Below are 26,016 nucleotides of genomic sequence, written 5' to 3' on the forward strand. Positions count from 1 at the left end.
AACAAACACAAAAAAAAAAACAATGAAGTGTAGCGTTCAGATGCACCAAACCCCAGATTCACAGACTGCGTGTAGAACAATACACCGACTTTCATGCAAAGTGCCTGAGGTGAAATCCTTAGAATTTAGTTTCAGACTGTAACATCACGATGCAGACATTTGCATACTTGCCATACCTGTTGCTATTTAAAACAAACGACACAACCAGAGAAAAGACTTCTTAGTGTGTGAGATAGTTTGACAGTGAAATGTGGCTCAAATTTCTGCTTTAAATTTTCCACTTTGTGATATTTGAGAAACTTTAGATTTTCACAGCTAGTTCATCATTGGTCCCTACTGCTTTACACAGGGTTTCTCCGTTGCACCGACACCCGCGTGTCAGGAGACACTAGCGCATTTCAAACACGAGTCCCTCTTTACAATACCTGTTGAACCTGACGAGCGTGTGTGGCTTCGGAGTGATGAGGCCTTGTCTAGTCATCATCTTAATTTGTGTCGATGGAATCAACCCCAGATGAGCAGGAAAAGCAGTGATGTGACCCAAAGAAATGTTAAGCAGCTGTCACACAGGTTCTATTTGAGTTTCCTTCAGCTGTATTGTAGATATCAGGTATCGATATCAGGAAGAGGAAACGATTGATGTCACTGAGAAGCAGTTTCCATTTCCAAATCTGGTTATTTTGTTTGGCATAAAGTACACTTAGATTAAATACGACATTGCAGAAGAACACAAAGTCTGCTCATCTGCTCTACAGCAGACACAGTATAGGATATATAACAGTGAAGGTGACGTATGCCCTTCTGTTTGCCGACTTTCTATAAGTGGGTGTATCCCTACTGCACACAGACACACACACACCTGTCTGATGAGTCCGCTGTGTGCCGTTCCTCTTAAATCTGAAGCAACTGCAGCAGACGCATCATTCGAGCGGCCGGAGGGCTTCAGCCTACAGACACTGTCCCTGCACTGACTCACTGGATCACACGCTGAAGGATTCTTGTCTTCTTTCTGCTTTCTCGCTGGATTATTAGCATGAACTAGTTGAATATTCGCTGAAGGAGCCTTTTGCTTTAAAGCAGGTGAGATGACTTTTATATAACTATGCTATAGCTGTATAGGGATGATCTCAGGTTGTAAATTCACTGTTAAAATCTGTAACAAATAATCAGGAATGTAATAGAGAATTTACTATCTTTTTTTTATTTATTTATTTTTTAAATTTGTGTAAGTTGACTGGCTTTCAGAAACTCTCTTGTTGTCTTGTCTTGTCTTGTCTTGTCTTGTCTTGTCTTGTTGTCTTGTCTTATTGTCTTTTAAATAAACTTGAAAGTCAACTCTTGACCCTAGGAATGGAAGTTGACAAAAAGGTTAACTATGACGTTCAGCTGTTCTGGAGTTTTTAGTTATATCCAAATCTTTATAAGCACGTTCCCTGGCCATTGTAGAGTTGTAGATTCATTATTGGGAAATGTCTGCTTTTCAGTATGTAGTAACTGGGTTCCTCTCTTTTATCCTTCCTGATTTTATTCGAATTTGCACAGAAATAGGCCGACTGGATGCATTTCGTTATTTTGACACTCAATTAAGATTTGCCCAAACTAACCCACTATCTGTTTGTCGCGTTTACAGTTGAATGGCGCGGTGTCGCTGTCGCTGGCGCAGCGTGTTAATCTGTGTGTGCACGCAATGCCTCCTCCTGGTCACCCTGTTCCTCTTCGCCGCCGTCTCCGTCTGTCTGAACATGCAAGAGAACTCGGAGGCGCAGCCGGTCTTCAAACCGAAACAACGCATCACCTCTCACTTTGTGGCCGCGGGAGTGTTGCGTAACGGGACGTTCGGCCCGTTCCCGGAAACATTCTGGAAGAGACACGACGGCGACGACGGCATTTGGAACCGGCTCCAGTTGTCCATTGACCACCGTTTCAACCCCATCCTGCGCCCCCGCGTAGCCGAGAGAGGATTAAAAAGGTTTGGCGACTCAATTCTGAAGCAAAGTTTCTCCACATACGAGGTCAGCCCGAGGGAGAACGTTGACAAGCTACCGAAGCGGATTCAGGAGTTTGTGAGCCACATGCAAAGGAGGGATTATCCGGTTCTCCTCCAGCCAGATGCATGTGGAGCTCGGGCAAAGGGTGAAGAAGAGGTGCCTCTCCTTCTCTTGGCTATCAAGTCAACAGAGATGAACATCAAGAACCGGCAGGCGATTCGACAGACGTGGGGCAAGGTGGGATGGGTGGCAGGTCAGAAGACCAGCGGCGGAGCGCAGGTCGGAGGCTACGTCCGCAGAGTTTTCCTGCTGGGCAGGGAAAAATTTCAGGAGCTGGGTGTGGACATGTCGGCTCTAGTGAAGACGGAGAGTCAACTTTATGGAGATATCCTCCAGTGGGACTTCGAGGACACGTTCTTCAACCTCACCTTGAAAGACGTGCTCTTCTGGAGCTGGTTCTCGCGCTCCTGCGGTCAGACTCGCTTCGTCTTCAAGGGGGACGACGATGTTTTTGTCAACACCGCGAAAATGGTGACCTACCTCCACGGGCAGCTGAGGGAGCCCAACGTCACCATGGAGGACTTCATGGTTGGGGAGGTCATAGGAGCAGCCTTGCCCAACCGAGTCAACAAGTCCAAGTACTTCATCCCGCACACCTTCTACAAGGGGTTATATCCCACGTACGCGGGCGGGGGAGGGGTGGTGTACTCGGGCCTGCTGACCAAACGCCTGCACCACATGTCCAAGAGAGTTCACCTGTTCCCCATCGACGACGTTTACGTGGGGATGTGCATGGTTCGACTCAACGCCTTTCCCATCCACCACCCCGCCTTCCTCACGTTTGACTTTCCGGGGAAGGAGGAGGACCAGCAGTGTTCTTATCACACGATACTGATGGTCCACAAACGAAGCCCCAACCAGGTGATGGAACTGTGGTCCGACTTGGAAAAGACAGAGGCGCAATGTCGGGACGTTCCCCTGAGAGTTGAAGGCAAGAATAAACACTAACTGCGCAGTAAGAGGACGCTGTTCTGTGCGTATATTTAATTCCACCGACCAATGTGGAGAAATGGTGTCGGCGTTGCAACAGCCGCCGTCGCTTGTGAAAGGACTAAACCCGGATGTCTGTTCATTTCGACATAAAACCACTGTAACACCGTTTATTTTCATATTGCCGAACAGCCTTTCGGTTTTAAATGTGATTTACTGTAAATAAGTTATTGTAAATAAGTGTGAATGTTGAAATAGTCTTCTGTGAACTAAAGCCTGATGGTTTCTCTCCATCCAGTCGAGCTACTACTGGTACAGCTAATGTAGAAAACAGTCTTCCTTCAAATCACGTCAATGCTGAATCATATTTAAGTGGAGGAGTTCGTTGTTGCCTTTTATGAAAGGGGGAAGTTTAATAAATGAGCACAAGGAAGAGAAACATTTTTTTGTTGTACACATTTACCGAAGTATTAAGACCATCTTCCTTATTATGCTGAGTGTTTCATATACGTTTTTTTTTCCATTATTATGTATAATTTAAGCCAAAATATATTTATAACAGTTTGAATTACCTCAGAGATTGACGAGACTCTCAAACAGTCTAAAAGTCAGAATAAAGATGTTGGAATTTGCCCGATGGAAGTTTCCCCTCATGCCTTCGGAGGCGTCGTTCTTGTTGTACTGGTTCCTCTGGCGGTGGGAACATCTTGTTTTGGGATGAGCTAATGTTTCGGGTATTCGTTCATAGCACATGTTGAAAATGTGTTGTTTTCGGAAGCATTCTTGCATTTTTGTCTGCACGGAAGTTTACACGAGGAACTGTTACTTAAATGTGAAATAAAAACGAAAGACGCTCTGTTGAAAGTGACGCAATGCCGAGGTTAATCCCCACAGAAATCTCAACTTTGAGGTTATTTGGTCACTACTGTAACTTCACTAAAAGAAGACAGCAAAATATTTTAGAGTCTCACTAAACCCGCACCAGCCTCACAACAATCTCGCTAATGTAGCAACTAATATCAAACACAACAAGAGTGTATTTCATATCACAGTAATAACTTATTTTTCTTTAGTTTTCCAAGATTTATTTATTTATTTCAAAGTGGCTCCATTGGAGGTCTCTGTATTTAAACATGGGTTCGTGATCATTTGTCAACAGGAAACTGAAAGGACAAATCAAAGGTATCCCATGTGGATTAGATGACGAAGGATAAATTCTACTAAGCAGGAATGATCAAGCCCACTGAACGAGCCCAGTCGTTTAACGCCTCCCTCTGGTCCGTCACACCAGGACGGCGGAGGGATCTGTAGCATGAGGACCGTCATCTGAAATCATCAGTCAGCGACGACAGCAGCACGGCAGAGCGCGCCGTCACCTGATTTTCACAAATCATGCTCTCGCGTTGTCCGCGTCCTCAGCGCTGCGGCTGTGAACCATTTTCTGTCCTTTCCTCTTTTTCCTCGTCCTCGTCCTCGCTGTCCTCCTCACTCTCGCTGTACTCGTAGTTGCAGCGGTTGGTGTTTACAAATAGGTCGCTCTCGTCATCTTCGGAGTCGCTACCTTCCTCCCCCTCATCTTTCTCCTCCGTATCCTCTTCCGGCTGTTTGTGCGTCTTGTCCTGTGCCGACTGCTCCTCCATAAACCCCTCTGGCCTGGAAGGAGGTATGTAGAATAAACACACGCTATATGCTCAGCTACAGAAAACGATGCACACTAGGACATTTATATGTGTGTTTGTGTTTCCACCCACCAGAGCCGCTGTTTTTGCAGGTACTGAACGTGATCTTTGTAAAGAATAAAGCTGATCTCTGCCTTCACCTTCTCTCCTTCCTCAATAGGATCCACGATGACATAATCGCCTTGGGAACCACGAGAAACAGACGACAGAAAACAGAGAAGGTCATTTTAACTGTACAGGAGAAAGAGGCTTCACTTCAGCCAGTATCAACCAGTATTGCTGAATTGCTGAATTATTACTAGTTATCACTGAAATGCCGTAATAATAAGCACTTTTGGGAAGCAACAATTTATAATTGAGCTGTAATCTGTTATTGGAGTAATGTCATGCAATATATTGAAACTATGGAAAAATGTCTTGAAAGTTGTTAATATGAAAATGTTTCTTCTTTTCACAGTGTTTCTACAGCACTTGTTTTGGAAAGAGCAACGTGTATTTGCACGTACTGAGGTGACTTTACAACGCTCACTATTCAGATATTTAACAGCACGGTTAAAAGGCTTTCAGGTCATGTGATTTTCGGCAGCAATCTCTCGCTGCTCTGGTTCGAAACTCTAAACGAAACTCGTTGACCTCAGCAAAGACTGAACAATAAGAAGAGGAGGAATATGCAGCCCTCCCCCAAAACCCCAAGCCCTCCCAAAAACAATAAAAATCACATGTTTTCCAAGCTACAAGTGGATATTCAGGTTTGAAAAGTCCCACACACTTTGCAGTCACATTGTTGGCTCTGCCAGTCAAACCACGACCAAAAAAAAAAGAAGAAAGGAAAGGAAGTGTTGACTATTCAGAAATCCACGACATGATAGATGAGCTTTTCTTTCACCAGCTAGTTATACAATCAGGAAACTGCTCTAATATTACGTTACAAAACATAGCTTTATTACCAGTAATGTGAATTTATGTAAGTTAGCTCTATATTTTGCTCAATTCCCATCAAGAAAGCTACAAATTTATCTCCAATCTTCCGGTTTAATCTTATTTGAGTAACCGCCATTCAAGATAAATTATAGCTTTTGATTGAAAGTTTAACAACAACAAGTGTTGAGTAACTTTTCAGCTTTATTGTCCAGTTTAAAATATTTCTTAGAAAAGCTATCCACGTAATAAGTCACATTAAGCATTACATGATAAGTCTTACATAGGTCATAGATATCACTTGTGAGGGTGACATTAAGGATGTAAAATATCCCTATATATGAGAGGTAATAGATAAAAGTGGCTTATGAGTAAAAACAACAACAACAACAAAAAAGCCACAATCAGAGGCCGCATGTATATATGACAACTATAAAATATCACGTTTCAGTCCTCGTGCCACAGGAATATTTACTTAATCTTCACCATTTACCTCTCTTGATCCAGATGTTCTTGCGGAACTTGGTGGGCATGCTCACCAGGAAGGTCTCACCTCCAGCTGTGACTGCTTCATGGAGGTTGTTACCACGGCTACTGATAACCTGTGAAAGCGCACAGGTAGAGGATGGAGATGAGATTTTAGGGTGAAGACGTGGGTATTAGCTAATGTTTTATTTTTACATGTGAGACGGTCAGATTTGGTGCAGGTCTGACGAAGGTTACCTTCACAATCTGCTGGTTCTCTGTGGGCGTGACGAAGTCTCCAAGAACCTCCTTGACAACGTGTTTGCGTTTGGTGGCCTGTGACATTATAAATGGTGAACTACAGGTTCGTTCGCCAGCTGAGAAAGAAAGAAAGAAAGACCAGACAGTGTGGGTGGACAAAGCTCAGGTGAACAAGAAGGCAAGTTGTGGTCACTTAACTATACATTTAAGAGCTAAAGCTCTCAGTAAGAATCAAAAGTTGCACTGTTGCATGTAGGTTGATTTATTTTTATTTACTATATTTTATCAAATGTCTATTTTGTATCTTTTATCTTGCTTTTCTTCCTTCCTTTGCATTTTGTTCATTTAAATTTTAATTATATATGACGCGTGTATGAGATAAACATTTTCTTCGATTTTTCTATATGTGTACATATACAGAAATTGACAGATAAAAAAAATCTTAAATCTTTTCCTTAGTGAAATGTAGCATTACCGCTTTGCTTAAATTATATTAACAATCAGCTGCTTCTTACAACTAACACAAACTAATAATTTAGCTGGACATGCTAACATTAGCTATCTCAAAGCGTATCCTCGTACTCATTCACGGCGTCACGGTTACGTTAATACCTTGAAACAAAGAAGAAACTGTTAAATATGCGTCCTCTTGAAGCGGAATACGTTTTTAACAGCGGCTGGAAGTCTGTGTGGAAAAAGACAGGTTAAAATCAACAGCTAAGAGCCAAACCACATGCGCTGGTGTTTTCTGAAAACACTGTTGAGAACTTACACTTCCGGGGTCAAAGGGCCTTTCGTTTTCAAAATAACAGTCGCTGTTTGTTTAATATTATTTGTTTTATGGCTATGCGATATATAACAGGTCAGATAATGAAAGGTGCACTCGAAGGAAATGTGCCATATAAGTGTCCTCGAATGATATTAGTGATTTTTGACGGTAGACGCTATGTGTAGTTTGTTTCTAAATGTCTCTAACATCCGTAGTTCTTCCGTGGCCCTGCCTGTGCATTGTGGGAAATGGAGTTTTTGTTTTCCCCTAATCTGAGTGACGTTCAAGATCACACTAGCCATGCTGGTTTAGTGACTTTTTAATCGTTTAATGTGTTTTTTTTTTCACTCTACATTTCACGTGTACACCTTAAATTTAATGTTTGTATGTTAGCTTATTCATAGTTCCAGTGCACATGAGGAAAAGAATATAAAAACACATTCTTCTGCATGGGTTCTCTCCAAAAACATACTTGTTAGGGTATTTGATGATCCTAAATTGACCATAGGTGTGCGTGTGAATGGTTGTCTGTCTTTCTGTGTTTGCCCTGCGACAGACTGGCGACCTGTACAAGGTGTACCCCGCCTCTCACACAATGACAGCAATGATGGGTTCAAAGTCTGTTTTATTCAACCTTCATTCATATCTCACAGTCTTACAGTCATTACAGTTGCATTGCAGCAACTAGTATGTGCAGATTCCACTGTAAAGTCCACGTGCCATCTTTCCAAAATAGAAACCTTTCAAGTACATAACATTAGCAGACACTTGTAAACAAATAGCCAAGTATACTGACAAAATATTAGTCTACAGCGAGTAAGTTGGTCTTCAAGCACTGGCTCAGTTACTGAGTGGAAAGATGAGTTAAAACAATACCACCTAAAACACAGCAATCACGATGAACTGCCCGGCTAACGGAATGAAATGTGCACATCAAATCAAGTTTAAAATTAAATAAAGAAAAATCGTCATCACATCAAAGCGAGCCTTATTCCAGCTGGTATGATTTTGTAGTTACATGATGTTTGAGGCATGAAGATAAAACACTAATTTGGTTTTAACGGAAATTAAACGTCGTTAGGACATCCAGTGAGTGTGTCACAGTGTGACTATGAGTAGTGTAGCTGCTGGGTCGGATGGCGGCCACTGGATGGTTTTGGTGGTTTAGTTGACTACAGCAGACGAGCACATCCTGTTGATCCCACATGCGTTGGACCCCCTGTGTAGGTAGTAGTAACCCTGTGTGAAAGAAACAGATTGTTTAAAGAAAAACATATTTTTTTTTAACTTTAATTCTGGGTATTTTTCTTTTATTTTACTTTTTCCACATTACCCCTGAGTTGTATATATCTTCCAACCACCACAAAACATTACAATTTTTAATCTTCACAATATTATATATTAGAATGCTGTGATATCTTTGGTTTAAATGTCAGGATGTGGAGTTCGCTTTATATATTTTAAGAAAAACAAGTGTTTTCCTACCTGTTCGCCATAGTCCTCCCCCCAGCTGTTTTTGATAGCCCAGAATGGGATACCTTTACCTGAAAACACAAAACCTTTATTACAGTGATGTCCCTCCTCTCGATTTACAAAATTATCATTATTTATGTGAATAAGGAGGACAGGCATGTGTGTGGGCCTCCTCTGCTTTCCCAGTAAGAACTGGATAAATAAAATTAGGATTAAAAAACGGGGCAGATATATATACTCACGTTCTCCATATCCCACCATCAGCACAGCGTGGTCGATCATCCAGGGGTTGCAGAAGATCTTCAGAGGATGTGAAACACCCTTCCTGTAGAACTGCAGGAACCCACATGACCAATGAAATTAATCAAATACAGTTATAATGGAATTTAGAGGCATCTTCATCTTACACATAGAGGCGACAGATGTGTGTCAAACTAACGTCAGTGTAACGTTACAACACTTTCCTCTTAAATGTTTTAAATGTTGGTTAAACCTCGAGCACAGAATACAGCAGTAAAAATGTCAACAGCGAAGAATAGAAATAATATACAGACACAGGTACAGTTTTAAGAGGAAAATTCTTACAGTGAGTTTTATGATTCTTTTTTAAGATTTATAGTAGCGCTGCTGTGACAGGACTGCTTACCTGCATCGCAAAAGCATTCAGAGCAACAGAGACTGGTCCATTCTCAGCCAGCCAGGCTGCAATCTCTGTGGAGAAAATCAAAGCCCATTTAAACAGCTCATTGTTTCACGCTGTCTCGCTTTTCTGGTTAGAATTTCATCAAAAAACAGCAGCCGTCAGTCTTCACAAACCATTTGCCTTTGACATTGAAAATGACATGTTCACGTAGTACTCTACCTAGCGACTACCTAGCAACTTTCAAATTAAAAATCTGTTTACATATTTATCTGAACCCTCTCGCCTCGCCTCTCCATTAGCTCTGCCCCCTCACCCTTCTCATCTTTGGACAGCTCCACCGAGCTGTTGATGTAGGCGGCGACCTTTCTGGCGGTGAAGTCGCACGTCTGCTTGTGCCCCGTGTAGGAGTAGTCCGTTTCCGTCTCCAGGCCACCTTAGCCAAACATGAGGGGCAAATGTTAAAATCTTTTTATTGTGCACAAATCCCATTTAATTATTATAAATACAAGACGTATGCAAATTCCTCTGAAATATCCAAAACACAGTTGAAACAAGTGACTATTTGGACACTCATCCGTATAGCTTCTTCAGACATATGTGTGATCTTTATGAAAAATATTTGCAGGGTTTTTTTTTTGTTTGTTTGTTTCTTACCCAGCTTCTCAATAGCTTCATAAGCATTTGAAGGGAGGCCGCCTCTGCACGCCTCGTCCAGTCTGTCACAGTCAACCAGCTCTATGGAGGACAGATGGAAACATGACTTCAACTGCACACAGGAGAAAGTTACTGAACATCTGCATCAGCTTCGCGTGTTACCTTGTTCTGAAAGCGACAGCAATGTTCCATTTCTCAGGAACCACTGGCCTTCGATGTTTCCCGTGACAGAAAACGCCCAGCACGATCCACACATACCCTGTGAGACACGTCCACGATCAGCAGGAGGTAGAACTGTTTCATTATCAACGTGCTTCTTAGAAACGACCGCCTAATTAATTAACTTTGTTTGTAGGCACCTGGTTCTTAACAGAGCTGACAGCTCCACGGTCCCGCCAGTCCCAGCTGTCAGGGGCAGGGCCTTTGGCAGGAGGGGCTGGTTTCATTTGTCGGTGGAGAGTCCACTGACTGAGCATCGGGTTGAGGTAAGTAGAGCGAAACTCCTCCTCTGGAGAAACGCAGGAGGAGAGCGGTCAAATCGCGGCATTTATTCAGAAGGATTATTTAGAACATGGCTGAAGCAACACACAGAAAAGCAGAAGCTGTGTTTCCTCCACGGAAACTGTAGAAATACAAACACACGCGCAGACAGGCACATACCCGTTAGGTCACTGAACTTGGTGACTCCGTACTCAGCTGAACCTTGATCCAAAGACTGGAGCTTCTCAGCGGTCTTCAGGTTCTCATGGAAGATGAGCAAGCGGCGGTCGGTCTCTGCAGAATCAGAATTCAAATTAATGTTCATTTAAACATTAGTCCGGCACTTGACAACCAAAGACTACCGTACAGTATATTAATTTAAAACATTTTAAGAGACACAAAAGTATTGTGTCTGCAGATGATCAGTGTCTAGGATCTGGGACGATTTAAATGTAAACAAAAAGGTAACCTTTCATTTGCTGTGACGTCCTATTTGAATGTTTTTTTTTCTGATGTCTAAAATGCTCTGAACCTGAGACTTAAAGTAAAAGCTGCTTCTCAAGCTACTGCGCTCATCTTTTGTTGTAGTATTTTTAGTCCCAGGAACTTTTGTTCACATTACTAAAAGGTTCCTTCAGATCATTTCCACTGTCGTCTAAAGAGTTGCATGACAATACGAGAACCTGCTCCATTCCTAATGGAGAAGATGCAGATGTAGAAGACTAAGCAGCAACAGTAATGCCTAATAATAACAAATGGACAGACACTAATGTAACTCGGTAGCAACAGTAAGCACAGAGGAGATCCAGCCATGGTACTGTTGTTAATGACTGGATAAGAGATGAGCAGCAGTAGGAGAGCAGCCTTTAAATGATATTGTGGTTGCTGCAGTGGAAAAACACTGAGGACCTCGAAAGGATCGTAGTTTCTGGGGGGAAAGTTCATTTGGCTTTAGTGGCTGACAGGCAAATAGTACCCGTTAACCTATTTAATTTTTTTATTTTGAATTTCTGAGTAGTCCTTACGTAGACGATGTGGCCATATAATGTTGTTTATCTTGCATTCTCTACTGTTTTACTTTTGGTAATGTTTATTTACAGGCTCATAACCACTTAGAGCAAAAGACATACACAGAATAGGCACAACATTATGACCACTGACAGGAGAAGTGAATAACATTGACCATCTTGTGACAATACAATGTTCTGCTTTGAAACCTGGCATTCGTGCGGATGTTACCTAGACCAGACCAGGGTTAGGGTTAGACCAGGCACCCCCACCCCATAGCAACGACACTCCCTGATGACAGCAGCCAAAAACAGTTTAGGAACAACTTGAATAACAGTGCAAGGTGTTGACCTGAGGCCTGTATCACGAAGCAGGATTGCAGACTTAGCGAGGTAACTTCAGAGTTTAACCCTGGGTTTCTGGTTTCACAAAGCTGGATTCATTCTTATCGAGGTAAGTTACCATGGTAACTTTTACTCCGAACGGCTAATGAATGGCATGCCCTTTCAATTGAAGACACGATTGAGATTGGAGCCCAAATCGTGAGAAGAGCGTTATGGTGTAAATGCATCTTCCAGGAGATAACCACACAAAGAAGAGTATATTTTTGCCATGTGTCCCTGCTAAGCTCAAACACAGCTCAAAATCAGGATAATTTTATTCAGGCTAACAACTTGATTTATTGATATGATGTCATTGTGGCATCAGCTTCCAGCTTTATTTTAGCACATGTAACATTATGGAATTAAAAAGTCCAACTCACCAGATGAAATTATGTTTTTGTGCTTGGTTTTTATCTGCTACACAATATTATGAACGTGGTCACTAAATCTGTCACCTTTACACTTCAAGTATATCTTGTATAGTCTAGTACTTATATGCATATATTATACCTATACAATATATCATATTATATCCTATCTTGTGTGTATACACACATATATATATGCAGTAATACATGTTTATATATTATATATTGTAGTTATGTACGTACATATGACACATTTCTATGTGTATATTATTATTATTATTACATACTGATTGCTGCTGCCATTACTAGTACTATATACTGTTATTATTATTATATACTGTTATTATACTGGTATAATTATATATTATTATTATATATTATATACTATACTACTTTACTATCTATGTTATGCCTCATTGGTGTATATCCATAAATTGCCACCCAGAGTTTGTTTGTTTTCATAGAGGCTGAACAACAATGTAAAGTATTCAGTGCGTGTCGACAGGAACGTGACACACAAAGCACCCATTGTTATGTACGTCCATGGTATGTATACGTATATATGTGTCTGTCACTCACCCTCCTGGCTGCTGTACACCTTGTTGTATTTAACCATGAACTCTTTGAACTGGCCCAGCAGCTCCACAGACTCCTAACAGATAAAAAAAAAAAAAGAAAACAAACACACAGAATCAACACAAACCTTATCCTCCCATCCCAAGTTCAAACTGATGACAGCAGTTTACACAACAAATTCACCGCTGGAGTCTATAAGATACTCCGATACGCAGATACCAAGACGGGACTTATCTTGATATTGATCTGAATACAACATTACATTTACCTCCAGAGGATGACTGGTGGATGAATCCTCCACTTTGTTGGTCTCTTCAGACTCAGCTGAAAAGAAAAGCATACATGGTAGAAGCTATGTTTATTATTTAGCGGTAGATTAAACAAAAAAAAAATTAACCGACAACTCATAAATAACTTGAATTTCCCCAATGGGGATCAATAAAGTACTATCTTATCTTATTTTATAAATGTAATAGAGCTTTAACACGTGATTCTCTCTTTTGAACAACTGGTCGTTTATTTGTTTACAGGAAGAAAGAATTTTACAATCTGGGCGTCACGTTTTAACCTCTTACCTCACAACTTATCAGTTCCATTAGCCAACATTAGCCTTACATAATATTAAGGACAAAAATCATTCAAACAAGCCCATGCACTAGCTGACTGATTTGAGCTTCTTGGTAAGATTGGTAAACTAATCAACATTTCTTCTTTGTTTTTTATTTATCTTTACATGCATTGGAATAAACAGGGCTGGTGTATTTCTGAATGCCGTTGCTGTTATAACCTGCAGATCAACAAGGATTACTCTTGAGGTAGGACAGCCCACTGTGAGCTTAATGAATCTTAAATGTTGAATGATCTATGTGTTTATCTGCTCACATTTTGCTGACTGACCTTTAGGCTGGCATTTCTGTTTGAGCAGAGTTGAGGTGCCCTGCCAGGGAACGTCCCACACTTCAAACACACACACCTCGGTCTGAAATATCAAAAAATAAAAAATAAAAAATAGAAAATATAACAGAAGACAGGGAGAATAGACATAGATGTCATATGCTGCAAATACACGCCTGTGGCCAAGAGGCAAGAATGTGATTCGGGTCACTTTGAGTCAAATTCAAGTCACAAGATCAGATGACTGATCTCAGCTGAACAAAAGGAAATGCTTGGTTGGACACTTAGATTCCAATCTTAGTGAAATTTGCGGTTTTGAAACCATAGCCTGCTTTTTTTTCTCTCTCTCTCTCTCTCTATGGCTTAATCCTTTTCCGTCTGTAACGCCCGTCCCGTCCTACCTTGAGTTTGTGTTGCTCGGGGTAGAAGTCACATGTCCTGAGCATGTTGGATTTCTTACACTGAGTGTTACTCAGTTCCACTGTCAAAGTGTAACGGATTCCTTTAACCAGCTGGAAAATAGAAACACACACAAACAAGGACCACTTTTAATTTACAAATAAAGAAGAAGACGTTTCGCCCGTAATAAAGCATCTATTCAAACAGCATTCACTGTATACAGGTGGTAAAAACAATATGTGTGTGTGCCTCATCAGATTTTTTTTTTTTTTGTGGCTTTGTTTTATCGTGGTTGTTGGTTGCTGCTTCAGTCTAGTGGTGCAGTAATAGACCAGTGGGATGCACTGATAAATAACAAACCCGTATAATGCGTGTAATCTTGTGAAGTTTTCCCCCTAAAAATAAAGAAAATCTCTAACATAATTTTACTTGCGTGAAAAGAAGGACATAAAACTGCAGTGGTTTTAACTTTTTTTTTTTTGTATGGACATGAACACTTGTGCTCTTCATGGTATTTTATTGAAAGTAGGTCAGTCCTTTTTCCGGCCTGTGTTTACTCGTGCCAACATGATGAGTTTTTTAATGCCTCCAGTCACAATGTTGTTTACAAAGAACTGAGCATTTGCAACCACTAAAACGATGAAAAAATATGTCACATAACTAATTTAGGACAGATATAGTGGTGCAGTACAACAACATATTTAATACATGGAGAAAATGGTGATTATTATTTAAAAAAATAAACATAAACTGACCTGTTTGGAGGCAGAGATGAACCGGCTGACTCTGCGGAGGTGCATGGCGTTGGAGCCCCGGTTGTAGCGCTCCTCTGCAAACAGCAGTGCCTTCCTGAGGCCCGGGTCGGACTCCTTCAGCTGGATGGGGGACCCGGGGGGACCGAACAGAGGCCGGTCGAGATCCTCACCGAGCCCGAGTACCGATCCCAGCACTGCGGCCAGGGCCAGCCAAGGGATTAGCGGACAACTGCGGTTTCCGAGCACCATGTTGTCCCCCTGTGCGGTACCGAGGAGAAAAGGGACCAGTGTCCGGTTTGCTCTCAGTTTAAAAAGGAGACAAGTGTTTGTTTTGGTAGAGGAATAATCGATATTAACTAAACCGCAGCGTTACACAACGGGTGCTCTCTTGTTGCCAAACAAAATCTGCTGTGGGAGGAGTCACGGAGGATGAGGGGTGTGTCCTAAAAAAACACACGTAACGTTGCTCACTATAAATATTCAACAATAACATGTCAGACCTGTAATAGCTGTAATTGACTGATCATGTCATTGTAAATAAACATATTTAATTACATAATCTAAGAAGAGAAAACTGATATCCTAATTCTAAGCGTGATAACATACAATAGACAGTGTAGACTCAGACAACTGATCTATATTATCTATCTATCAATCAATCTATATATCTATGAGGTTTCATTAATTAGCAAAACTGCATATGGGGATCTTGAACAATTTTCATTTAATACATGGTAGTTTTTGTGAGCTGATAACTCTAAAATATGCTTTACCGATTGTGCATCACAGCCACTCCACTATGACTCGATATAACAAAGTTTAGACACTAGAGGGAGACAAACTACTGTACATTTTAACCGCTTGTTGCAAAAGAAAATCATTTGGAGATGTTGATACAGCTGTTTTGTAACACAGCTACATATTTCATATAAAACTGGTTAAGATGAGAGTTGTTGTATACAATACAATATAATTTGTGCATTTTATGTTGTACCTACCTACGAATGTTATATGTAACACTTTTATATTGTAGGATTGTAGTCAGAAGTGTTATTGTTATAAGTAATGACAACAACAGATTTTTTTCCCCATTTGTTTTAGTGCAAAGAAAAACAAGTAAATTAGGAAAATGTTTACATTTTTTGACTTATCATTTAGTAAAACAAGTTGACAACAACCTGTCAAGGAAGAAAAATAAAACAAACAATAAAACTCCTCTGTTGATAATATCGTTGTATAAAATGACCGATATCTTTAATTATTAATGTGTAGCATTCTATGTTGTTTTGATAAAAGCAATCCATTTCTCCCATTTCCTGGAAAAGGTCGCTCCTCTAGATCTGAGAGTGAAAGTCGCCTTTCCCATTGTGCACATTTTTATTTTACAAGCAATTAACAGCATTTTACATAGATCCCATCTTATTTTAATAATCACATTCTTGTTTAAGACACAAAAATAAAGGACCATCACATTGTTAGAAATTTGAGCAGATTGCTGTCTACTGTCTAGTCCTGTGTCTCAGTAACCATTAAGTAAGGAGGAGGGGAAAGCAATAATTAAAAATAAATAAATAAAAACATGGCAAGAATACTGGGATATAAATGACAGTGGAAGCCACCTTTATAATATTTAAAAACAGGTTGGCATAGGAAGAAGGCTGAAACTGTAAAGAAGAGGCAGTCGTCACTTGTCTCAGGATAGGACACACTGGACTAAACAGCACACTTCACAAAATAGGACATAAACATACAACTAGTAACATGCAATATGTAAACACACTAATAATATATAATCCGTCTAATGCTGGTTGATTAAGGCCTACAAGAAAGAGAGGAACAACTTGAAAACAGCAGTGCAGAAAGTTAAGTGTCACTTTAGAGAACCTCCAGTCTGAAAAAGGAAAGATAACACACAACCATTTGATTATATATACATGAGGGGAACAACAAGGTAAAATGGATATGATTTAGTTTATTTTTTTGTTTGTTGTTTACTTCTGAGCCCCCTCCAGTCCGGTAGGTGGCGGTATTGCTGGCTATCAGCCGCCAATCAAACCAGAAGAAGAAACCTAGACCCTCTGGTGTTGGGCCGCTTTTGGCCCGCGGGCCGTATGTTTGCTACCCGCTAGCTCTTCGGAAGGACGTTAACGCGAGTTGTTTTTCCCACTTTTACCCAGCGCAGCGTAAAAGTGCTGCCGTGAACGTTATGACTAATTTATATTTAGGGTTCAGGTTGTATTCGTAGCATCATCTGACGGGACATGGAGACTCGGGGGGTTGAAGACATGTTTGACTTTCGTCGGTAAGTCCGCTAACGGCTAGCTAATGCTAACATGCTAAGTTGTCTAGTTAGGCGGAAGCTAATGCTAATTAGCCACAGTTCAGTTATGGCCTTGCGGTGAATAAATCTAGCGAAGGTTTTCGCGATATCATCGGTGACATTTATCCCTCACTTGCTCAGCAATGTGCCAAAATTATTCTTTAGGAAGATGTGTTTAAATATTGTGTGTCTGCTGCGGTTTAGCTGAATATAAACACTTTAATTTCAGCATTTGTTGTGCAACGCTCATTAAAGTGTACACGTCTTGTTACAAACAGCTGAAATGTTGTAGTATTACAGTAACTTAGCTGATATTTGTTAAGATGTTAAGTGTCTCACATGGTAGCTGAAAAATTAAAAATAAAGGAAGATACCTAGCTGTTTTATTTATTTATTCCGAGTAATCAGAGATAGCGGTTTTACTTGCATGTATGTAGTAATATAAGCCTTTTCAAAAACAGAAGTTGCACCACGTAATCAGAGAAAGGCTCGTCTCTTGGATGTTTTTCTACAGTACAGGCGGGAGATAAGGCCTTTGGTTGTAGCAGGACCGGTTATGGTGTCGGTACTTAGTGCAAAATAAAACTAAATATGAGCGAGATGCTGTAAAAAGCCACAAACTAAACCACAGTAAATCATGTAGTGACACGTGTAATAACTGAAGAAACGAAAGCTGTGAATTAATGAGAGAGAGAGGTGATATTTTTCAACATGTTTTGCTTCACATGCTCGGTTTAGTATTGACAGAAACGTGTGAGCATGTTTATAAACAGTCCCCATTTAAAGAAAACATTAAGGAGTGCACATGTCCAACAATATTAAATGTGGAGTTGTTTTTTTTTTACTATTGTGAAATATAATGTGGCTGCACAGTAGAAGCTTTAAAGTAGCTTAACCTGATGCAGGATTAGTTGGTGATACAGTACTAGTTTGTCAATTAATAGAGATTTTTTTGCAGTCTAATTAACAAGGTCTGTTCAAATTAGAAGTTTTTTAAAGCCAATCCTGATCCTGTGCATATTTTGGTTTGAAAAACTTCATAATGATATGTGGACTGATTGAAGTTTGAACCTAAAACACACTTAGTGGAGATTCCTTTAGTTTAATTTTTATATAGACAAAGATGAATACTAGTTGTAAAACCTTTAAGCGGTCTCTCGCTGACATTATAGTGTATAATAGTTACCATTTCCTTAATTTACCTCAAGCCTCATTTTACATGCATGGCAGTCGTGTTTTTTAACCTATTAACTTATGTGCACTGATACATCCTTACATACATCCTTGTTTGTTTGATTGTTTCATCTGTTGTGTTTAAAAGCTGTGATTCTTTCCCAAATTTCAGGTTTCCCAAAGATGCTGTTGTTCTCCTGCTGTTGCTGGTTTACTTTCCAGTCGGCATCTGTTTGACGTTAATACGGATTTTTATTGGCGTCCACGTGTTCCTGGTCAGCTGTGCACTTCCAGAATGTTTTGTTAGAAGGTAAAGCTTTAAAATTATTTATGAACACGTTTACCTCATCGTGTGTCATTAATAATAATAATAATAATAATAATAATAATAAAAGTGTGCGACAATAATGATTCAGGTGCTAATAGAAATATCAGGACAACAGCGGCTGTTAATACTACAACACACTTTATAATATGTACTTTGTGTCTCATCAAAAATAATTGCAGCCTGTCACAGTTTGAATCCCATTAAACACCATTAAGACAAATGGCTTGTCAGTCTGACGTAATGATATATTTGTCATAGTAATATCCATGTTTACATAGGATTGATGACTGTATGGTTCAAGAACCTTAACATATGATAATATAATTACATATAATTACAGTAATGCATGCACATGACCTGTATGTTGCTGTGAGAGCAATAGGATTTAACTCTGATGGAGTTTACACCTGAGCTGTTCCCGAGGATGATTTATTGAACATCATACATACTCAAAATAATGTGCATTTTGGGGATTGAATTACTTGTGTTGTGGTTAATAATTACATCCCAATGTCATCGGCTTATTTAATTTTATTTTTTTTAGATTTATTGTGAGGATTATGTGCTCAGTCCTGGGGATGCACGTGCGACAGAAAAATCCTCGCTCCAGAGACAAGAATACCAAGCTGTACATATGCAATCATGTGACGGAGTTCGACCATAACATTATCAACCTCCTGACTCCCTGCAATACGGTGAGTTTCATGTTTCATGTTTGCTAAGCCTTGCTGTGTTATACAGCATTTTTCAAACATCTATTCAAGGCAAGTGCTCCACTGGAATATCGCAACATGCACACAAGAATATGGTTTGTGGTAGAACTATGTCAGATGTTTTAATCAAAAATGTATATATTACATAATTCTTTGAAAATGAGTCTACATCTAGTTTCTCTAGTTTGTTCCTTGTGCTTGTTAGGAACTGGAACACACACACTTTTTTAGATCACCTTCATCTCAGTGCTTCATCTGAACCACTTTGAAGCTCCCTCAGTGAAACTTCAAGCATGGTTGCGTATGGTCGCGTGTTTGCAGAAGGGGACAGTTTGTGCACCGATGCATGAAAGCTTGTTGAAGACCTACCTGGTCACTGTCCAGACAATCTACAAGCTGCCCTTAGTGGAACTAAATGTGTAAATGAACATGTTACCTTTGCTCTGTCTTGTCTGATTCCTGCTCATTAGCCTCAGTTAGCGGGATCCACAGGCTTTGTGTGTTGGGCCAGAGGCTTCATGGAAATCCATTCGGCATCTGGCCACGCCGCCGTGGGAGAGTCCCTTCAGAGGTACTGCTCCACTGAAGGCACCGCACCTTTGCTCCTGTTTCCCGAAGAGGACACCACAAACGGCCGCGCTGCTCTGCTCAAGTTCAGGTTAGTGCAGACGTTTCTGTTTCCAGGCAGTGTAAGAATTCACGTTTAAGGCAACGACAAACAAGAGTAGAATATTAAGTCTCCGCCCAGTCTTGTGATAATATGCATTGTGGATGATTGTATCACAACTGGCCTCTAACTGAGACTCCGGGGTCACATACATAACTGGTGAAGCAGTACAATGTTGTGCACCACAGCTCTGTTTGTGTGCACATGATAAAAAATAAATGTAGGATGCACTGAGAGGTGAAATCCCTTATGGAAGGCACATACATTAGGATGTTAATTATTTATTTTACAGCGTTGACGTTAGTTCTTTTGGAGACACAAAACCTTCACAGGGAGAGGAAAGCTTCTGGTAATCAAAGTAAATGAAAGCCTCTGTCAGTAATGAGGAAATACATAATTTAATTCTACATCAACATGTAGACAAGGCTGATGGAAAACCACGTGCGATATCCATTATTATGATCAAATTACACATGTTCAATAATTTAATTTGCTAATTTATTCTTGTATAGTCTCGGTCATCGGTTTAATTAGTTAATAGCAACAAAGACGGAACATATTCAAGAGATCGTCCCACTAATAAACACTCATCGATTAGACTGTTTTTTATTTATTATTTAATCGCTTTTTTTTGGCTGTCAAAGTCATATTAATGTCTTTGTTTCTCGTGTTCCTCTTCATGTCCTGGTTCAGGGTACAAGCCACCTTTTTTGTTTTGAGATCGTTTCAATTGTTCCCATGATTTAAAAGCAAGATGTGAAACTGTGCTCGTAGAAAGGACACAGTTGAGTAGGGGTTTCTTCAGCGTGGCCAGCGACCACTATGTGTTTGCGCCGCTGGAGGAATGTAGACACAAGCAGCTCAGATCACCTCCAAATGTAGACTGAGCGGTCAGATCTCAAATGTGTCCTCGTTGCGTCTTAAGTGTGTTCCCACCTGTTCTTAAAGCAGCCGACTCGTGATCATCACTGCGCGTTAGTGCTCAGTTTGATAAAGGCCTAATTATCAACCAGACTTTCCTTTCTTTGTTTCTTTAGTTTCTGACGTCGTTCATTTGTTCACATTAGCTTTTACTGTAATCAGGAGAAGAATGAATAGTTATGCAACAGAGCGGTAAATGTTGGGATTTATCAATATTTGCACATGGAGACAGTTTTTGGCTTCATACCCATGAATTTGGTTATTAAAAAAAAAAGAGGGATTTAACAAAGCCAGCCACAAATGATCATCCCTCTTTCACAGCACTTTGAGATAGAGATGAATTACTTCAGCAGTTGTGTCTCCTTGCTAATTTCCCTCTGGAGCTGGACAGAAATTAGTGTGAGGAAGTGAAAACATCTGCAAAATTGATTAATTTCTATTGTTAATTTGAGTAACTCAGAACCATGTGCACTCTATCTCGAGTGGAGATGGAGGTGCAGTTTTATAATGAGATCATTGAGACTATTGCCACGGTTTTGTATGCTGAGTTCTGATATTTAGCACCGTCTGGTTTCTTAGTTTATTCTCTCTATGATGCAATAATAGTGAATATTTCAACGTGTTATAAAATCTGAATTCTGTTTTGAACCAACTAAATCTAAATATATTCTTCTCCTCCAGCTCCTGGCCTTTCTCTCTGACCGAATCCATTCAACCTGTGGCCTTACGGGTGACCAGACCATTGCTCTCTCTGGTAATGTCTTCTGAATTTTAAGAGAATATCAATACAATTAGTGTATTATTGACGACATATTGTGCTAAAAACACATGTGTATGTAAGTACGTGGAGAGATTTATGTATCATGTTACTTCTATGGAAAATCATTACAAAATGAGTGAAATTTCCTGGAAGTAGCCACAAGCTGATTAGTGTTGGCTGCTTTAATCTAATTAATAATTAATTCCGTGTGCAGCAGTGGCCAATGTTGGGTTTTTGGACTTTACAGGAATGTTTGAAAGTGGGGTTTGTTAGGGTCACCTGGACTCAACTGTGCAAACACCAAATTTATACCAAACTCTTACCGTGATTGTTCTTTATTGTCTCCCGTCCGTCCACAGAGCACACCAGAGTCCAGCTGGCTGACGGAGCTCTTATGGACATTTTTCGTGCCATGTACAGTGTACCATGTAAGGTACTAAATAATTTGTGTCATTATTTCTATCAGCTGTTGCTTTTTAACGTTGGATCCAGTGATACTCAGGAGCCGTGATTTTGGATAATTTAGTTTTTCTTCAGTACTGTTTGGTGGAGAACTGGATTATGTTGTAAACTAAATTCACTGATGAAGACCTTTGGTGCAAGTAACAACCCCCAGGCTCATCCACTCCAGCCAGTTCTAAATTAATTTTTTAAATGATCTTTTGATTTTCGAGGCAATGTGATGCCAGAATTTTAATAACTATAATATCTTCCATTACTTTTTCATCTTCATCCCAGCTGGCTTCCACCAGTGTCCAGACAAGATGGTGAGTCCACACAGGAGTTTGCCAACAAAGTCCAGGAGGTAAGATCGAGTGTATATATATGTCTTTCCTTTGTAATAGTAAAACAAATATTAAATAGCAGTAAGATAAGATCAGATAAGCCTGAAGCCAACACATACAGTATATAGAAGTATATATATGTATATTAAGTACAAACTAACTGAAACAGAGATCCTATAGTTCCCTAAAGTCCGTCTTTATTAGAGCCGTGCTTATCCACGTTCTCTAAAGTGCATATTGTGTGTTTTCTTTATCAGCTACTCGCTGTTGAACTTGGCTTGGTCTCCACCAAGATCACCAAAGCTGACAAAGCAGAACACATCAAGAGGAAAAGACATTCTGTCCCACCAACATCTACAAGTACGCAAATCACACCGCGTTGCAACAAATCTTGACGATTCAAATTATTGTGTTTTTCTGGGTAAGTCATCCATACATTTTTATTAATGTAGATGTCACACCTGGCTCTATTGGCCTTGGATTCATGGTCCAGAGTTTGGGCACAGACGATCGTAGGATTGCTAAGATGGCCCAGCAGGTGAAGGACGTCCTGCCTCATGTTCCACTGAATGTCATTGCTAAAGATTTAGGTAGGATACAGTTCAAATGCACGTTTATATTCAAGTTCATTCCTACTGGCAAATATCTTCTTGTTCACTCTGCATCTTCTGTTCTGTCATCTCTACACCTTGTTGCACATCCTGACATAGGATTTAATTTGACGTACACTTAAAGCTCTCTCTTGATTCTACACAGCAAAAACCAACTGTGTTGATACCACCATAACGAATCTGCTGGAGAGCAAGGAGGAGGCTTCAGTGGAGGCAACCGGGATGTCGACATTTGGGGCGTCTAAGATCAGCCACTATTCCTCTGGTTCTGCTCCCACTATAAAGGTTTGGTTATAAACGCTGTCGTGTCTGAGAAGTGGAATTTATAAGTCAGGATCTATTCTGACCTCAAATGAACTTCATTTTTGATTTGAATTAGAAGTTACATATAAACGCAGAACTGTTTGATTTATTTGTATAACTGCTAACACTGATGAGCCAAATCATTATGACCACACTGTGTGTGATCCGTTGTTGGTCCATCGCGCTCCTCTAAAAAACTGTAGAGGAGGACGATGGACCAACAACAGATTTCTGTCACTGTGTTACTTCAAGAACATGGTGGTTGAGATACCCCCAGATGAGAACCGGCACTCGTTAATTACCTTTAATTTAACTCCCATCGACATGAACAGTATTTTTTTTACCTCATGGGTTTTACCTCCCTGCTTTGTTTGGTTAATTAGTTTGTGCTGTTGTGTTATTTGTTTGAGTGAACAAATCTGTTTGGATGTGAAACTAAGTGTTAAAATACCAAAGTCACGTCGTCTCTGACGAGCAACTCCTGTGCACCGCTAATTAAATTACGGGTTCTGTCAATGGATTCTGGTGGCTTTGAAGGAAACACAGAACAACTTAACAAAAAAATCTTTGTTTTAGGTGCTTTTTTTGTTTGTTTGTTTTAGGTGATTGACTAAAATGTGTTTGTGCTGCAGATCCCATCCATCACAGTTTATTGTTCATTGCCTCTTGTCTGATATTGTCCAGTTTACTCCAAACCAGTGTGTGTAGGTAAACCTCAGTCGCTCCCGAAAGAAACCAAACTGTCACTTTAACTCCTTTAAGTTGTGGTTCTTCTTTTACGAGGCCTCGTGATTTGTTGCTGCTGACTGAGCAGAAACACACGCCTCACTGTTAAGACATAACATAACAGCACATCTAATATCCCACACACTGACATGTGCTGTTACAAGAACTTCACTTAATTTGTGAGCGGTTGCAGTTTTTTTCTGGCTCCTTGTCCAGTTGCAATCATTTTAACTGAGGTGATTATTCCATTTTCTTTCCAGCCTGCTGCCAAATCTTTTGGGAAATCACCAGCCGACAGACATTTGTCTCTCCAGGAAAGAAAAGACGCGCTGTATAACTTTGCACGAAGGTGAGGTTTTGTTCGTTAGCAGTGTCTCTTGATTGCCCAGAGAAACCTTGATTTAACACAGTAGCCAAAAAGACGGAAGCATCTGTCATATGTGGAGGAATCAAATTTTTTCTGATTTTTAATGCTCCATGTCTGTTCATGCTGATAAGACAGCAGCCAAAGCTGCTTCATTATGCACAACGTCCTGCAGGTGTGTATAAGTGAACAGTTATACAATATTCATTTGGCTGGAGACTTACTTTCTTTTTGCCTGGTGCAGCTTTAACATTGTGTAGAATCACTAATGAGCTTCAGACAAAACCCAAAGGTCCTGTGTGAAAGAACAGCGGTCTTCACAGATTAGATTAGACACATGCGATTTTCTGATCTGAAATCTGGACTCTGCATCAGCAGGTAGAGGGTGAGTCATTAGGAGAAAAGTTCATGAAAAAAAAGTTAATCTATTAACTTTTGCATATAGTATCTGTAAGTATTTAAGATAGAGACCTCACTGACACCTATCGTAACTTTAAAGCTGCACTAATCATTTAATATACATTAACAATGGGCAAACAAACACTCATAGAGTTATTCATCAACTCTAAGGGGTGTTTTAAATTGTTTTTGAAGGCCAGCGCATTTACTGGATTTCTCCACGTTCATCTATCGTCAGGAAGCGAATGAGCCACAAACAAAACAAAAAAAAACAAAGGACAGGACAATGACTAGGACAACAATGTACACCACAATATACATCCCTCAACCTCGCACTGACCCCTTTATCTCATATTAAAAAATATATAAATAAATAAATTTACACTATTCTGATGATATTTTTAATGAGATGTCTGTAAAGCGAAACAAAGCCAGAAATATGAGTCCAGGTGAATGTTAATGTTGATTCTGGTTCTGCTGGATGTGTTTAGTCAGTATTGTTTCTGGCCAAAATGTATCTCATTCATCATCTACAGGTGTGTATTTGTGTCAGATTCTCGACACCGTGTGAAGTGAAGACTATTTTATCTCCTGTGTTTGTTTGTTTTTTTTAGGCGTTACATTGAGAAGCACGGATTGGATCAGGAAGAGAGTCACTGAACACACTTTAGGTCAAGCCATTATTGAAAACTCGTCAGAAAGAAGCATATTCAACTTGCATAGCTGTCTAATTTGAATGGTGATTTTATATTCAAACCTGTTCTGTCAACAATTGTTATTAGTAATAATGGCAACAAGTATTCAGAACATGTATAAGTTCATTGAATGGTGATTATGCATGTGTTTAATTCTTCATTCTGGCTGATAATTTTGATAACAGTTTGTATTACAATCCACTGACTGTGAATCATCTATTTATTTTTATAATGTCCAGAGTCCTCGATGAAAATAAAATTCAGCTTGACCTTGCTTTCAAGATATTATTCCACACGAGTGTGGATTTTGTGGTGCTCATGATATTGAAAGAGGATTGTAATTCTCTCTGTTGTTGTTGTTTGTAATGTGTTATGTATTACCTAAGATAGAGCAACATCCAAATCCTTCCGTAGGAGGGAGCCAGGGAGTAGGTCTACACTCAGGTCACGGATCCTCAGCAGATTTAAACCAGTTCTTATGAAAATCAGCCCACTGCCTGTTCCTCTCCTCTCCTGCTGTAGAAGAGAAAAACACACAACTAATAGGG

General features: G+C 40.0%; 4 protein-coding genes across 5 annotated transcripts; 2 read left to right on the top strand and 2 right to left on the bottom strand.

The window, feature by feature from the left end:
* The first annotated feature begins 878 nt into the window (after positions 1–878).
* LOC125008663 (N-acetyllactosaminide beta-1,3-N-acetylglucosaminyltransferase 2-like) lies at positions 879–3,620 on the top strand. The gene is made up of 2 exons (XM_047585992.1): positions 879–1,080; positions 1,631–3,620. Exon 2 carries the CDS (start codon positions 1,635–1,637, stop codon positions 2,994–2,996), a length of 1,362 nt encoding a protein of 453 aa, XP_047441948.1. The 5' UTR covers positions 879–1,080; positions 1,631–1,634; the 3' UTR covers positions 2,997–3,620.
* Positions 3,621–4,046: 426 nt separating this feature from the next.
* eif1ad (eukaryotic translation initiation factor 1A domain containing) lies at positions 4,047–7,061 on the bottom strand. Its single transcript, XM_047585994.1, has 5 exons — positions 6,914–7,061; positions 6,299–6,417; positions 6,069–6,177; positions 4,730–4,838; positions 4,047–4,631 (listed from the first exon to the last, which is right to left on the bottom strand). The coding sequence occupies exons 2-5, from the start codon at positions 6,383–6,385 to the stop codon at positions 4,394–4,396; spliced, it is 543 nt and encodes a 180-aa protein (XP_047441950.1). The 5' UTR covers positions 6,386–6,417; positions 6,914–7,061; the 3' UTR covers positions 4,047–4,393.
* A 617-nt stretch (positions 7,062–7,678) lies between these two features.
* Positions 7,679–15,114, bottom strand: ctsf (cathepsin F). 2 transcript variants are annotated; one of them, XM_047585534.1, is made up of 14 exons: positions 14,704–15,114; positions 13,951–14,061; positions 13,538–13,634; positions 12,924–12,979; positions 12,659–12,731; positions 10,501–10,614; positions 10,200–10,348; positions 10,003–10,099; positions 9,841–9,921; positions 9,500–9,619; positions 9,190–9,254; positions 8,786–8,876; positions 8,556–8,614; positions 7,679–8,309 (listed from the first exon to the last, which is right to left on the bottom strand). In XM_047585534.1, the coding sequence occupies exons 1-14, from the start codon at positions 14,950–14,952 to the stop codon at positions 8,235–8,237; spliced, it is 1,437 nt and encodes a 478-aa protein (XP_047441490.1). In that variant the 5' UTR covers positions 14,953–15,114; the 3' UTR covers positions 7,679–8,234. The 2 variants fall into 2 exon arrangements, with proteins under 2 accessions (XP_047441490.1, XP_047441491.1); XM_047585535.1 differs by having other exon boundaries at positions 13,553–13,634; positions 14,704–15,113.
* Positions 15,115–16,782: 1,668 nt separating this feature from the next.
* Positions 16,783–25,742, top strand: aup1 (AUP1 lipid droplet regulating VLDL assembly factor). Its single transcript, XM_047585756.1, has 12 exons — positions 16,783–17,005; positions 18,369–18,506; positions 19,069–19,219; positions 19,708–19,895; positions 21,507–21,579; positions 21,945–22,018; positions 22,324–22,390; positions 22,628–22,730; positions 22,823–22,960; positions 23,127–23,266; positions 24,271–24,359; positions 25,388–25,742. Exons 1-12 carry the CDS (start codon positions 16,965–16,967, stop codon positions 25,431–25,433), a joined length of 1,248 nt encoding a protein of 415 aa, XP_047441712.1. The 5' UTR covers positions 16,783–16,964; the 3' UTR covers positions 25,434–25,742.
* Positions 25,743–26,016: the final 274 nt, after the last annotated feature.

The sequence above is a fragment of the Mugil cephalus genome, chromosome 5 (genome assembly GCF_022458985.1).
Source record: "Mugil cephalus isolate CIBA_MC_2020 chromosome 5, CIBA_Mcephalus_1.1, whole genome shotgun sequence".
NCBI lineage: Eukaryota > Metazoa > Chordata > Actinopteri > Mugiliformes > Mugilidae > Mugil > Mugil cephalus.